We start from the raw sequence: 12,533 nt of genomic DNA, 5'->3' as shown, positions 1-12,533 counted from the left end.
TTCCTTTTTATCCTGCTTGTTATGTCTTCCAAGAATTCTAAGAAATTTGTCAGGCATGATTTTCTCTTCATGAAACAATGTTGACTCTGCTTATTTATATTCTCTATTTCCAAATGCCCTTGTTTGCATCCTTAATAATAGAATCCTATTTTTGTATCCCACCCTTTTGAAATGGTGTGTTTACCAATCCTCTGGGACTCTTCCAAAATTAAAGGATTCTTGGAAGATTAGTATCAGTGCATACACTATCTCTATAGCTAATTTCTTTAAATTCGTACAACATAACCCATCAGGTCCAGAGACTTATCTTCCTTTGGCCCTGTTAGCATCCCTGGTTTTTCAATCATTATTATTTCTTTCTCAGCACGTTAAGTATTTAGTATTCTGTTAGTATCCTGTATCATAAAGACTGATATAAAGCATTGATTCAACTCTTCCATTTCCTCGCTCATAATTATTATTTCCACAGCCTTATTCTCTAAGAGGCGTATGTTCACAGTGGCCTCTCTCTTCCTTTTTATATATTTAAATAAGCTCTCACTACTTCTGCTTTTTATTACTTTCTAGTTTGACCTTCTAGTTTATTTTTCCCTTTTCTCAGTCTTTTCTTTTTTGTTGGTTTTGGTTTTTAAAGTTTTCCCAATCCATTTATTGGCCACTAATCTTCGGCCTGTTGTTTGTTTCATCTTTCAACTTGATACTGTCCTTAATTTGCTTAGCTAACCATGGTCAGTTTATCCCATTCCAAGAAATCTCCTTTTTCATTGGGAAATGTCTTTGCTGTGAGTCATGGTGATTTTCTTTAATCTTTAATTGTTCCTCAGTTGTCTTTTCTGCTAAATTCCTATCCCAGTTCATTCCGTATTGTATCCTGCTAGGTCATTCCGTGCACTTATGGTAAGTTTTCACTTTGCTTCAGAACAGCCTTTGATACAAACAGTTGCTGTTGAAAAGAGCTACAAGATTATTTAACCGTCCATAGTCCTCCAGATAACACAGGTGTTCTGCACTCTATTTAATGAGACTGTTTGGATAGTGAGAAGATATAATTTTATTGAAAAATCTCTCAGCCTCCTCTTTACTACTTGGTAATGGCCTGCCAGTTTTAATCAGTTTGAACGTTGACATATGAAAGTATATTGATTACCTACAGTATTATATTTTGATTATTTTGCCCCATTTGACTGACATACGTATATGCTGAATTGCTGCCTTGAAGGATTGCACTGAAGCTTGTATAAGGGTAATATCAATTTGTGTTTGGCATATTGCTTTGCACTTCGGAAGAAACACTAATAAAGACTAAAATGGCATTTGGATGTAAATTGAATTTGTTTGCAAAATTAAATCTTGCATTTGATTATATCTCTGAAAGTAGAAAAACTCTAGGGAAAATTAAGTACTTTTTAATAGAGAGTTTCTGATAGTTTCCAAATCGAACCACTGGTTCATCTGATGTTGCAACTTTGCTGAGCAGCTAAAGTTGCTCACCATGATTGGATTCTGCAGATGTACAGACATTATTGACGTGCAGGTCTGAGCTATAGTTCAGTCATTTTATTATGATAGATTTTGTGAGAACTTTGTACAGGTAAGAATATGTTGTTGGCCAATAAAATTATATTTGCCATCAGAAATAAACACTTTGCAAATTCTGTCAAGCGTTTGAAGTACATCTGTTGAACGTCACACCTAATTTTTCATGCAATATTACACCTAAAGTATGGCTAAATTCTGATGAATTTAGGGGTTTAAATTATTTGAAACTGTCTGTGAAAATAATATAAACAGAACATTGTTATTGTATCGATGCCATGTTTAAAAATTTTGGTGCATTGCCACTCCACTTTCCATCGCTAATTTCAAACAGAGTCATAGAGATGTACAGCATGGAAACAGACCCTTCGGTCCAACCCATCCATGCCAACCAGATAACCCAATCTAGTCCCACCTGCCAGCACCCGGCCCATATCCCTCCAAACCTTCCTATTCATATACCCAACCAAATGCCTCTTAAATGTTGCAATTGTACCAGCCTCCACCACATTCTCTGGCAGCTCATTCTCTACATGTTCCACCCTCTGTGTGAATAGGTTGCCCCTTAGGTCTCTTTTATATCTTTCCCCCTCTCACCCTAAACCTATACCCTCTAGTTCTGGATTCCATGATCCCATGTCTATTTATCCTATCTATGCCCCTCATCATTTTGTAAACCTCTATAAGGTCACCCGTCAGCCTCCGACACTCCAGGGAAAACAGCCCCAGCCTGTTCAGCCTCTCCCTATAGCTCAAATCCTCCAACCCTGGCAACATCCTTGTAAACCTTTTCTGAACCCTTTCAAGTTTCACAACATCTTTCCAATAGGAAGAGGACCAGAATTGCACGCAATATTCCAACAGTGGCCTAACCAATGTCCTGTACAGCCGCAACATGACCTCCCAACTCCTGTACTCAATACTCTGACCAATAAAGGAAAGCATACCAAACACCGCCTTCACTATCCTATCTACCTATGACTCTATTTCAAGGAGCTATGAACCTGCACTCCAAGGTCTCTTTGTTCAGCAACACTCCCTAGGACCTTACCATTAAGTGTATAAGTCTTACTAAGATTTTCTTTCCCAAAATGCAGCACCTCACATTTATCTGAATTAAACTCCATCTGCCACTTCTCAGCCCATTGGCCCATCTGATCAAGATCCTGTTGTAATCTGAGGTAACCCTCCTCGCTGTCCACTACACCTCCAATTTTGGTGTCATCTGCAAACTTACTAACTGTATCTCTTCTGCTCTCATCCAAATCATTTATGTAAATGACAAAAAGTAGAGGACCCAGCACCGATCCGTGTCACTCCACTGGTCATAGGCCTCCATCTGAAAAATGACCTTCCACCACCACCCTCAGTCTTCTACCTTTGAGCTAATTCTGTATCCAAATGGCTTGTTCTCCCTGTATTCCATGAGATCTAAAATTGCTAATCAGTCTCCCATGAACCTGGTTTAGTTGTGACATTTACAATGGCTTAAAATTTACTAATGCTGTCAAACCCTTTTTTATTTTTATAATGTTATTCTGATGATTTAAGCATGGAATTAAGATTATGGATGCAGCAGGACTTTTAAAAAGTACAATACGATTAGAATAATTGATATATTCTAGCACTGAATTTACTTTGCAGTTTGGAGCAAGGCACTAAATTTGAACACTATTCTTGAGAAAACAGGATATGATTCTGTCAGCCTCAGTTGTTGAGAGCTTTGTTATAATGCGGCCTAGGTCTCATCGTTTTCCAAGTGCTGTTGTAACAAGAGTATAATGCATAGAAACATAGAACATTAGAATGCAGTACAGGCCCTTCGGCCCTTGATGTTGCTTCTGCACTGTGGAACCAATCTGAAGCCCATCTAGCTTACACTATTCCATTCTTGTCCATATATCTATCCAATGACCAGTTAAATGCTCTTAAAGTTGGTGAGTCTACTACTGTTACAGGAAGTGTGTTTGATGTCCCAACTACTCTCTTAGTAAAGAATCTACCTCTGACATCTGTCCTATATCTATCACCCCTTATTTTAAAGCTATGCCTCCTTGTGCTAGCCATCGCCATCCAAGGAAAACAGCTATCACTGTCCACCCTATCTAACCCTCTGATTATCTTACATGTCTGAATTAAGTTGCCTCTCAGCCGCCTTCTCTCTAACGGAAGCAGCCTCAAGTCCATCAGCCTTTCCTCATAAGACCTTCCCTCCATACCAGGCAGCATCCTAGTAATTCTCTTCTGAACCCTTTCCAAAGCTTCCACAGCCTTCCTATAATGCAGTGACCAGAACTGTACATAGTACTCCAAATGTGGCCACACCAGAGTTTTGTACAGCTGTAGCATGATCTCGTGGTTCCAAAACTCAATCCCTCTACCAATAAAAGCTAACACACCATATGCCTTTTAACAACCTTATCAACCTTGGTGACAATTTTCAAGGATCAATGTACCTGGACACACAGATCTCTTTGCTCATCTACACTACCAAGAATCTTACCATTAGCCCAGTACTCTGTATTCCTGTTACTCCTTCCAAAGTGAATCACCTCACACTTTTCCGCATTAAACTCCATTTTCCATTTCTCAGCCCTGCTTTGCAGCTCTGTCGCTCTGTAACCTACAACATCCTTCATCACTATCCACAGCTGTACTGACCTTAGTATCATCCACAAATTTACTAACCCATTCTTCTATGCCCTCATTCAGGGCATTTATATAAATGGCAAACAACAGTGGACCCAAAACAGATCCTTGCAGTGCACCACAAGTAACTGAACTCCATGATGAATATTTCCCATCAACCACCACCCTCTGCTGTCCTACAGCTAGCCAATTTCTGATCCAAACCGCTAAACCACCCTCAATCCCATGCAATAACCTACCATGGAGAACCTTTTCAAACACCTTACTAAAATCCATATACACCGCATCAACAGCTTTACCCTCATTCACCTGTTTGGTCACCTTCTCAAAAAACTTGATAAGGTTTGTAAGGCACAACCTACCCTTCACAAAACCATGTTGACTATCACTAATCAACTTATCCCTTTCTGTATGATTATAATTCCTATCTCTTAACCCTTTCCAACATTTTACTCACTACCGAAATCAGGCTTACTGGTCTATAATTTCCAGGGTTGTCTCTCCTCCCCTCCTTGAACAAGGGAACAAAATTGCCAGTCTTCTTGCACTATTCCTGTAGACAATGATATCATGACAACATAAAGAACAAAGCCAAAGACTTGGGAATCTCCTCCTTGGCTTCCCACAGAATCCTAGGATAAATCCCATCCGGCCCAGGGGAGTTATCTATTTTTCACACTTTCCAGAATTGCTCACACTTTTTCCTTATGCACCTCGATCCTATCTAGTCTAGTCGCCTGTAATTTCAGTATTGTCCTTGACAACATTGTCTTTTTCTAGTGTGATAATTGACAAAAAGTGTTCATTTGGCGCTTCCCTTATCTCGTCTGATACCACGCACAACTTCTCACAACTATGCTTGATTGGCCCTAATTTTACTCGAGTCATTCTTTTATTCCTGATAGAGCTTTCGAAAGCCTTAGGGTTTTCCTGGATCCTATCTGCCAATGACTTCTCACATCTCCTCCTGGCTTTTCTTACCTCTCTCTTTTTAGGTCTTTCCTGGCTAACTTGTAACTTTCAAGCGCTCTGAGCCATCACATCTCATCCTAACATAAGCCTTCTTCTTCCTCTTGACAAGTGATCCAACTTCCTTAGTAAACTACGGCTCCCATGCTTGACAACATCCATCCTGCCTGACTGACTGATACATCCTTATCAAGGACCCATAGTAGCTGCTCCATGAAAAGGTTCCACATTTCAATTGTGCCCATCCCCTGTAGTTTCCTTTCCTATCCGGTGCATCCTAAATCTTGCCTAATCACATCATAATTGCCTTTCTCCCAGCTAAAACTTTTGCCCTGTAGTATATACCTATCCCTTTCCATCACTAAACAGAACAGAATTGTGGTCACTATCACCAAAGTGCTCATCTACCTCCAAATGATTTAGATATGAGCATAAGAGGTACAGTTAGTAAGTTTGCAGATGACACCAAAATTGGAGGTGTAGTGGACAGTGAAGAGGGTTACCTCAGATTACAATAGGATCTAGACCAGATGGGCCAATGGGCTGAGAAGTGGCAGATGGAGTTTAATTCAGATAAATGCAAGGTGCTGCATTTTGGGAAAGCAAATCTTAGCAGGACTTATACACTTAATGGTAAGGTCCTAGGGAGTGTTGCTGAACAAAGACACCTTGGAGTGCAGGTTCATAGCTCCTTGAAATGGAGTCATAGGTAGATAGGATAGGGAAGGCGGCGTTTGGTATGCTTTCCTTTATTGGTCAGAGTATTGAGTACAGGAGTTGGGAGGTCATGTTGCGGCTGTACAGGACATTGGTTAGGCCACTGTTGGAATATTGCGTGCAATTCTGGTCCTCTTCCTATTGGAAAGATGTTGTGAAACTTGAAAGGGTTCAGAAAAGGTTTACAAGGATGTTGCCAGAGTTGGAGCATCTGAGCTACAGGGAGAGGCTGAACAGGCTGGGGCTGTTTTCCGTGGACCATTGGAGGCTGAGGGGTGACCTTATAGAGGTTTACAAAATTGAGGGGCATGGATAGGATAAACAGACAATGTCTTTTCCCTGGGATCAGGGAGTCCAGAACTAGAGGGCATAGGTTTATGGTGAGAGGGGAAAGATATAAAAGAGACCTAAGGGGCAACTTTTTCACGCAGAGGGTGGTACGTATATGGAATGAGCTGCCAGAGGATGTTATGGAGGCTGGTACAATTGCAACATTTAAGAGGCACTTGGATGGGTATATGAATAGGAAGGGTTTGGAATGATATGGGCCGAGTGCTGGCAGGTGGGACTAGATTAGGTTGAGATATCTGGTTGGCATGGATGTGTTGGACCGAAGGGTCTGTTTCCATGCTATACATCTCTATGACTCTATGACCTGGCTGGGTTCATTACCCAGTACCAAATCCAATGTGGCCTCGCCCCTTGTTGGCCTGTCTACATGCTGTGTCAGGAAATCTTCCTGCACACATTGGACAAAAACTGACCCATCTAAAGTACTTGAACTATAGTATTCCCAGTCAATATTTGGAAACTTAAGCACCCCCATAACAACTACCCTATCACACTCTCTCTCCCATTGAGGATCATCTTTGCTATCCTTTCCTCTACATCTCTGGAAGTATTTGGAGGCCTATAGAAAACTCCCAACAAGGTAACCTCTCCTTTCCTGTTTCTAATCTCAGCCCACACTACCTCAGTAGACGAGTCTTCAAATGTCCTTTCTGCAAATGTAATACTGTCCTTGACTAACTGCCACTCCACCCTTTTACCATTTTCTCTGTTCTTACTGAAACATCTAAATCCTGGAACCTGCAATAACCATTCCTGTCCCTGCTCTCCCCATGTATCCTAAATGGCTACAACATCAAAATCCCAGGTACTGGCCCGTGCTGCAAGTTCACCCACCTTATCCTGGATGCTCCTGACATTGAAGTAGACACACTTCAAACCAACTTGCCTGCCAGTGCCTTCTTGCAATCTTGAAATTTTAATTCTGACTTCATTACTCTCATCCTCTTGTGTACTCGAACTACAATTTCTGTTCCCATTCCCCTGCTGAGTTAGTTTAAATCCATCCGAAAAGCATTAGCAAATTCTACCCCCCAGGATATTGGTACCCCTCTGGTTCAGGTGAAGTCCATCCCGTTTGTAGAGGTCCCACTTACCCTAAAAAGAGCCCCAATTATCCAGGATTCTTTTAATACAATATTGATGGAATTTGGAGTGTAGCTGTGTTTCTGTAAATATCCTGGTATACTTCACCATGTTGAAAGTGACAAAATTAAGTGTTACTTGAATTGCTGGAAATCAAACCTGAACTTTGATTAATGTATGAGCAACTTAGAAGTTGATTTGCATTGTAGCATATTTGTGTTGTACTGTTCATGTTTAATAATAACATAAAGGAGAAAGTGAGGACTGCAGATGCTGGAGATCAGAGCTGAAAATGTGTTGCTGGAAAAGCGCAGCAGGTCAGGCAGCATCCAAGGAACAGGAGAATCGACGTTTCGGGCATAAGCCCTTCTTCAGGCTTATGCCCGAAACGTCGATTCTCCTGTTCCTTGGATGCTGCCTGACCTGCTGCGCTTTTCCAGCAACACATTTTCAGCTAATAATAATATAAAGCCAAATATTTATTAACAAAGTAAGGGGAGGCCAAAGCCCAAAACCACTTGAATGCATTATAAGCTGTCAATAAGTAACTGAAGTTTTTTAATTGCATTTTTGTAAACATACAAGAATCATGCAATAGAGTGGGCAGGAGAAAAAGAGGTGAAAGATTTGAGCCTATCGTGATCATGAAAGGGAAATCGGATTGACATCTCTAAAATAAAAGCAGTAGTGGCATTGCTGACTTTTGGCCCTTAAGATTTTTTTGCTTTGGGTTTATACCATGTCTATTCACAGGCTGTGGAAATAATTCTACGCATGATTAAATCATAAGTGATTATTAGCTGTGTATGTTCGGACTGCTTTTGATCTGTGACTGTGATTATATCAGTATGTGCCATTGTTACATGTTACGACCACTAACAGGATTTGAGACAAATGAGAAAATTATCAACCGTATGAATTCCTGTTTGTCACACCACAACAGACAACTCCGCTACTTAATAGTAAGGCGCATGTACGTAATGTTTTATTATACTTGAATATGTTTCTGGACTCTATTTTGGTATTCTACTATGACAAGTATGGTTTATTGGAGCAGGTTTTCTAATTTTATCAAGTACAATTGTTAATTTTAAACTGAAATTGGCAGGTGACTTTCCGAACAAGAATCTATCATTGCAATATCAACAGTCAAGGTGTGATTTGTTTGGATATCCTGAAGGATAACTGGAGCCCAGCACTGACCATCTCCAAGGTTCTTCTGTCAATTTGTTCTCTTCTAACAGATTGCAATCCTGGTAAGATGAATTATAGTCTGTAATTTTCTCCTGAGTGGTTGCGGTTGCTTGATAATGGGTGGGGGAAGACCATTTGATCCATTAAAGTTGCTACTTCCAAATAGTGAATTGGAATTAGACCAGATTATGTTCCACTTGTTTGGTTTCTTGATAGATTTTAATTTCTTAACTTTTAATGAAGAAAAACTTGAGCATTGTTCTCTTTATGCCTTCATAATTACTAAACAATAGACTCTCAGAGAGCCAAGGAGCCAGTGTACTCCAGTGTTAATGTTCGGGTGGGTGCATGCTGTTATGCAGATTCATAAGTGATGTCCTGCACAGTGAATTATCATTCTTTGCTAAAAGGCAGATAGCAGTCGAAAAGGAGAATTGAAAAGCCAGACATCCTGTGTTTTAAAGGTACAACATTGCCAGATGTCTGAAGAACAGATCTCTTTGAGTCTTAATGTGTCAGGTATATAGAAGACGAAAACTTCAGAAGAAAAACTGAATGGTCCAAGTTATATTGCAACAAAATATGGATTGGAATTATCTAGCAAGTAAAAATTATTTTATTGCAGTAACATATCTGATATAAGGCTTTATAGCTTGTTTAAAATTCAGCAATTTTTGTTAGGAAAATTTTACACAAATATTAAAACTAACTACAGAGTATTCCTGTGTGATTTATTGACATTTATTTTCACTTATGCAATCATATTTAGTTGCTGTGATTGTACCTGTGCTGGACTAGCTGAATTACTGTAATAGGCTGTATATCCTTTTGCAATGGCAGGAAAAATCACTTCAGATCTCTCCCCTGGGTTACTACTGAAATGGATATGTATTGCTGTGTACGTTTAATGAGGACACAGTTGAACAGCAATCAAATGTAAAACTATTAAATGAAGTGATTATATGATCACTGCCATTGTTCGGCTGTAAGCCATCACTTCAAATCTGTAGTGTGGGATAGATGAGAGTTCGGCACAAAATTAGAATGTTGTAATTCATGTGTTATCCAATATTAAATTGGTAATTAGTACTTTCTGTTTCATTGCAGCGGACCCTTTGGTTGGGAGCATAGCCACACAGTATATGACTAACAGGGCTGAACATGACAGAATAGCAAGACAGTGGACCAAGAAATACGCCACATAAACTGATGGTTGTCAGTCCTACCGACATTTGTCTCCGATGGAAATGAGCTGCTTCTCATTGAATTGAAAAGGGGAATGGGTTGGGGTGAAGGGGAGGGGAGGGGAATGGGACAAGCATTCCTATTACAGGTTTTAAATGCAACAGTCTTTTATTTGCATAAGTCTAGTCAGAACTCTTGATGAGCTTTGTTATTGTAGCTTAAACAATAAACTATTGATATCTGACAATAGATAGGAAATTCACGTGGAAAAGTTTGATGATTATGACATAATGGGTCAATCAAGACCCACATTTGTTACTGAAATATTAAGTGATACCTCTTTACTGGTTTAAGTTTTAGTTGTCTGTGTTCACTGTGTATGGTCAAAATTTGAAGATGCTTATAACACCAGTCAAACTTGGAAGGGTTGAAACTGTTGAAAAATGGAGGGGAAGCCATGCTAAAGACTTTTGGCATTTTTTAAAATCCAAGAAGAATGCTGACCAGATACAACATCGTCTTTATTCAGGGAATAAGGAGTGAATTGGCAGAATATTTATAATTACAGGGAACTGGTTTTATTTCGCAGGGAGAGTGAGGGTGAAACCCAAAATCCTTTTAAGTAACTGTTTTGCCTTATTTGTATTAGGGTCTCAATTCAGTGTGCTTTGTGGGCTATGTACTAGGGCAGATTTTGTTTTTACATTAATATTATACAACTTTAGGTCCTTTCTAAAATTATCAAACATGTAACCTTAAAAAAAATTGATTGAGGGCCTTGAACCCTTGACTTATTTCAAATTCTACAATGCCTGTTTCAAAAAACAGTTGTGTCAGTGGTCATGCTTTAGCCAGATGAGAGTATTGTATTAAAATATCTTTGCTGCTTTCTTTTAATGCAGAGTGTTCACAAAAGAAAAGAGTGCATTTTAATTTTGATGTTTTGTGAAAATTTTAGAGAATATTAGAACTTGAGGATCAGCTGTTTTAAGTTCTGTCAATTAATGTTAAGACTTCATTGGCCCCCTTCGCATTGCAAATTCAAAGAATGTTGATCTCTACCAAAGTTGTACAGTTACCGGTCTGTAACCACTGTAATTCCGACTGTTTTATTTGGGAACTTAAATCTAAAATGTCAGTTTGTCAGCAACCACACATTCTAATTAAAAACACTGATCATGAAACTTTATTTAATGAGCAATAGTTGAAAATCTCAGTAGTTCTTAGTATTGTATAGTTGTTGCGGCAACTTTTGAGGATGTACAGCTTGTGCACAAAGCTGTGTGGGCTTACTGCTATACCAGGAAGTTTTTGTATGACTGAGTGCATTAAGTTGACAAAGAACTAACCAAATCAGGAAATGATTTCAATTTCTGCGACCTTTAGTTCTACGGCTAAAAGATTGGTGCATTTTCTTTTTTTTTAAATTCTTCTTATTAGTGTGCATATCTCAAAACTAATTAAAAGAGTACGTGTTCCGATTTAGAAGAAGTGTTGGGATGTATGCTGGGAAAATTAGTACACCTGAATATAAATATGAAGATGCCAGCTAACTGACCAAGAAATCAGTGTCTCCGCTGCCACGCCAAATCTCACTTTACCAGTTTTCCTGACTGTGACTCATCAATATTAAGTTGTTTGTTTTGCAGCCATGCCTGCCCATTGACTTAGTCATCATATATAAATGCAGCAACTGGTAAAGCACTTAGTGTGCAAACCACAGAATAACTGGTTCAGTTCAAACCTGTACTAAGTTGATGGCAGTGTGGGAAGATCAGGTGGCATTGGTATCTCGAGACAGACAAGATGGAAATCAGCCAAAATCCTCAATCTGCTTGTAATTTCTGATAAAGTGGATATTTGCAGACATTCAGAATGTTCATGACTGGGTTCAGTTGCAGCATCTTTTTCACTTGTATGAGTGCTACCAGTTTCTAACATAATTGGAACTATACCTGGAAACAATTTTTAAAAACTTCAGGGGGTTCATTCACAAGTTCAGCTCCCAACCATCACCATTACTTTTCTCACAGAGAAGGAAACAAATGCAAACATGAGATTTTTGCTCCCTGTATTTACAGAAATTCACATAAATTATACTAGGACAATAAGATTGGACCTTTGGTTGCCAAATGGGTCATGTTTATAATCAAGAAAGTTTTAAATTGTTTCGACAAACCTCATTTGTTACCTTTTTAATATTTTAAAATATACATTATTCAATTTATGAACATTTTTCATTGCAGTGGAATTACAACACAAGTATGTTTATCTCCTGTGCACCTGAGGCTCAAATTGAGCTGACTTGCCCATTTTAAGGTCTTTTATTTGGAAACCAAAACCAAATTTACTGGAGCCACTCTGATGACTCTTGATCATTGCCTGTAACAGCTGAAGATCAACCAGGTTCTAAAATGATACGCAAGTCATTCTCTGAGAGCTGTTGTGTGCCTGGAGCTATTTGGGGCTTTCTCTCAAAATGAAGCCAGAAGAAATCAAGCAGAAACCTCAAGCATAGATCTGAAATAGTAAGAATCTCTGACTGCAGAAACTCATTTTAATTAATTATTTTTAATAATTAATCGAAGAGATGGTGTATGGAACACAAGTGCTCTCATTTACAAAAAGAAACTCCCTTTCAGACCCTGCTTTCTGTTTAGTCACAATAGTTTTCAAGAATTTTCTGTGTTTGCTTTGTAGGTCTTTGCCCCTAACTTTGAATATTTTGCCCAAATGTTGCAGCAAACTGTTAAGCAACATAATATTAGATTTTTTGAGCCCTAAATTTAATTCTTTTCATCATTGAAGAAATCAATATTTCCCATTTCAGCACTGAACTCAAAATAATA

At 38.9% G+C, this 12,533-nt stretch overlaps 1 protein-coding gene across 1 annotated transcript in view; it reads left to right on the top strand.

Annotated features, from left to right (window-relative positions):
- The window catches only part of LOC140480417 (ubiquitin-conjugating enzyme E2 E1-like), a 133,842-nt gene extending 122,969 nt beyond the window's left edge, over nt 1–10,873 (top strand). Inside the window, exons 5-6 of the mRNA XM_072575253.1 lie at nt 8,414–8,561; nt 9,607–10,873. Coding sequence (XP_072431354.1) covers nt 8,414–8,561; nt 9,607–9,704 — 246 coding nt within the window. The 3' untranslated portion in view covers nt 9,705–10,873. The remainder of the gene's footprint in view (nt 1–8,413; nt 8,562–9,606) is intronic.
- The last annotated feature ends 1,660 nt before the right edge of the window (nt 10,874–12,533 follow it).

This window comes from Chiloscyllium punctatum, chromosome 8 (genome assembly GCF_047496795.1).
Source record: "Chiloscyllium punctatum isolate Juve2018m chromosome 8, sChiPun1.3, whole genome shotgun sequence".
Taxonomy (NCBI): Eukaryota; Metazoa; Chordata; class Chondrichthyes; order Orectolobiformes; family Hemiscylliidae; genus Chiloscyllium; species Chiloscyllium punctatum.
Note: the sequence above shows the minus strand (reverse complement) of the source record. Positions and strands in the feature narration are given on the sequence as shown.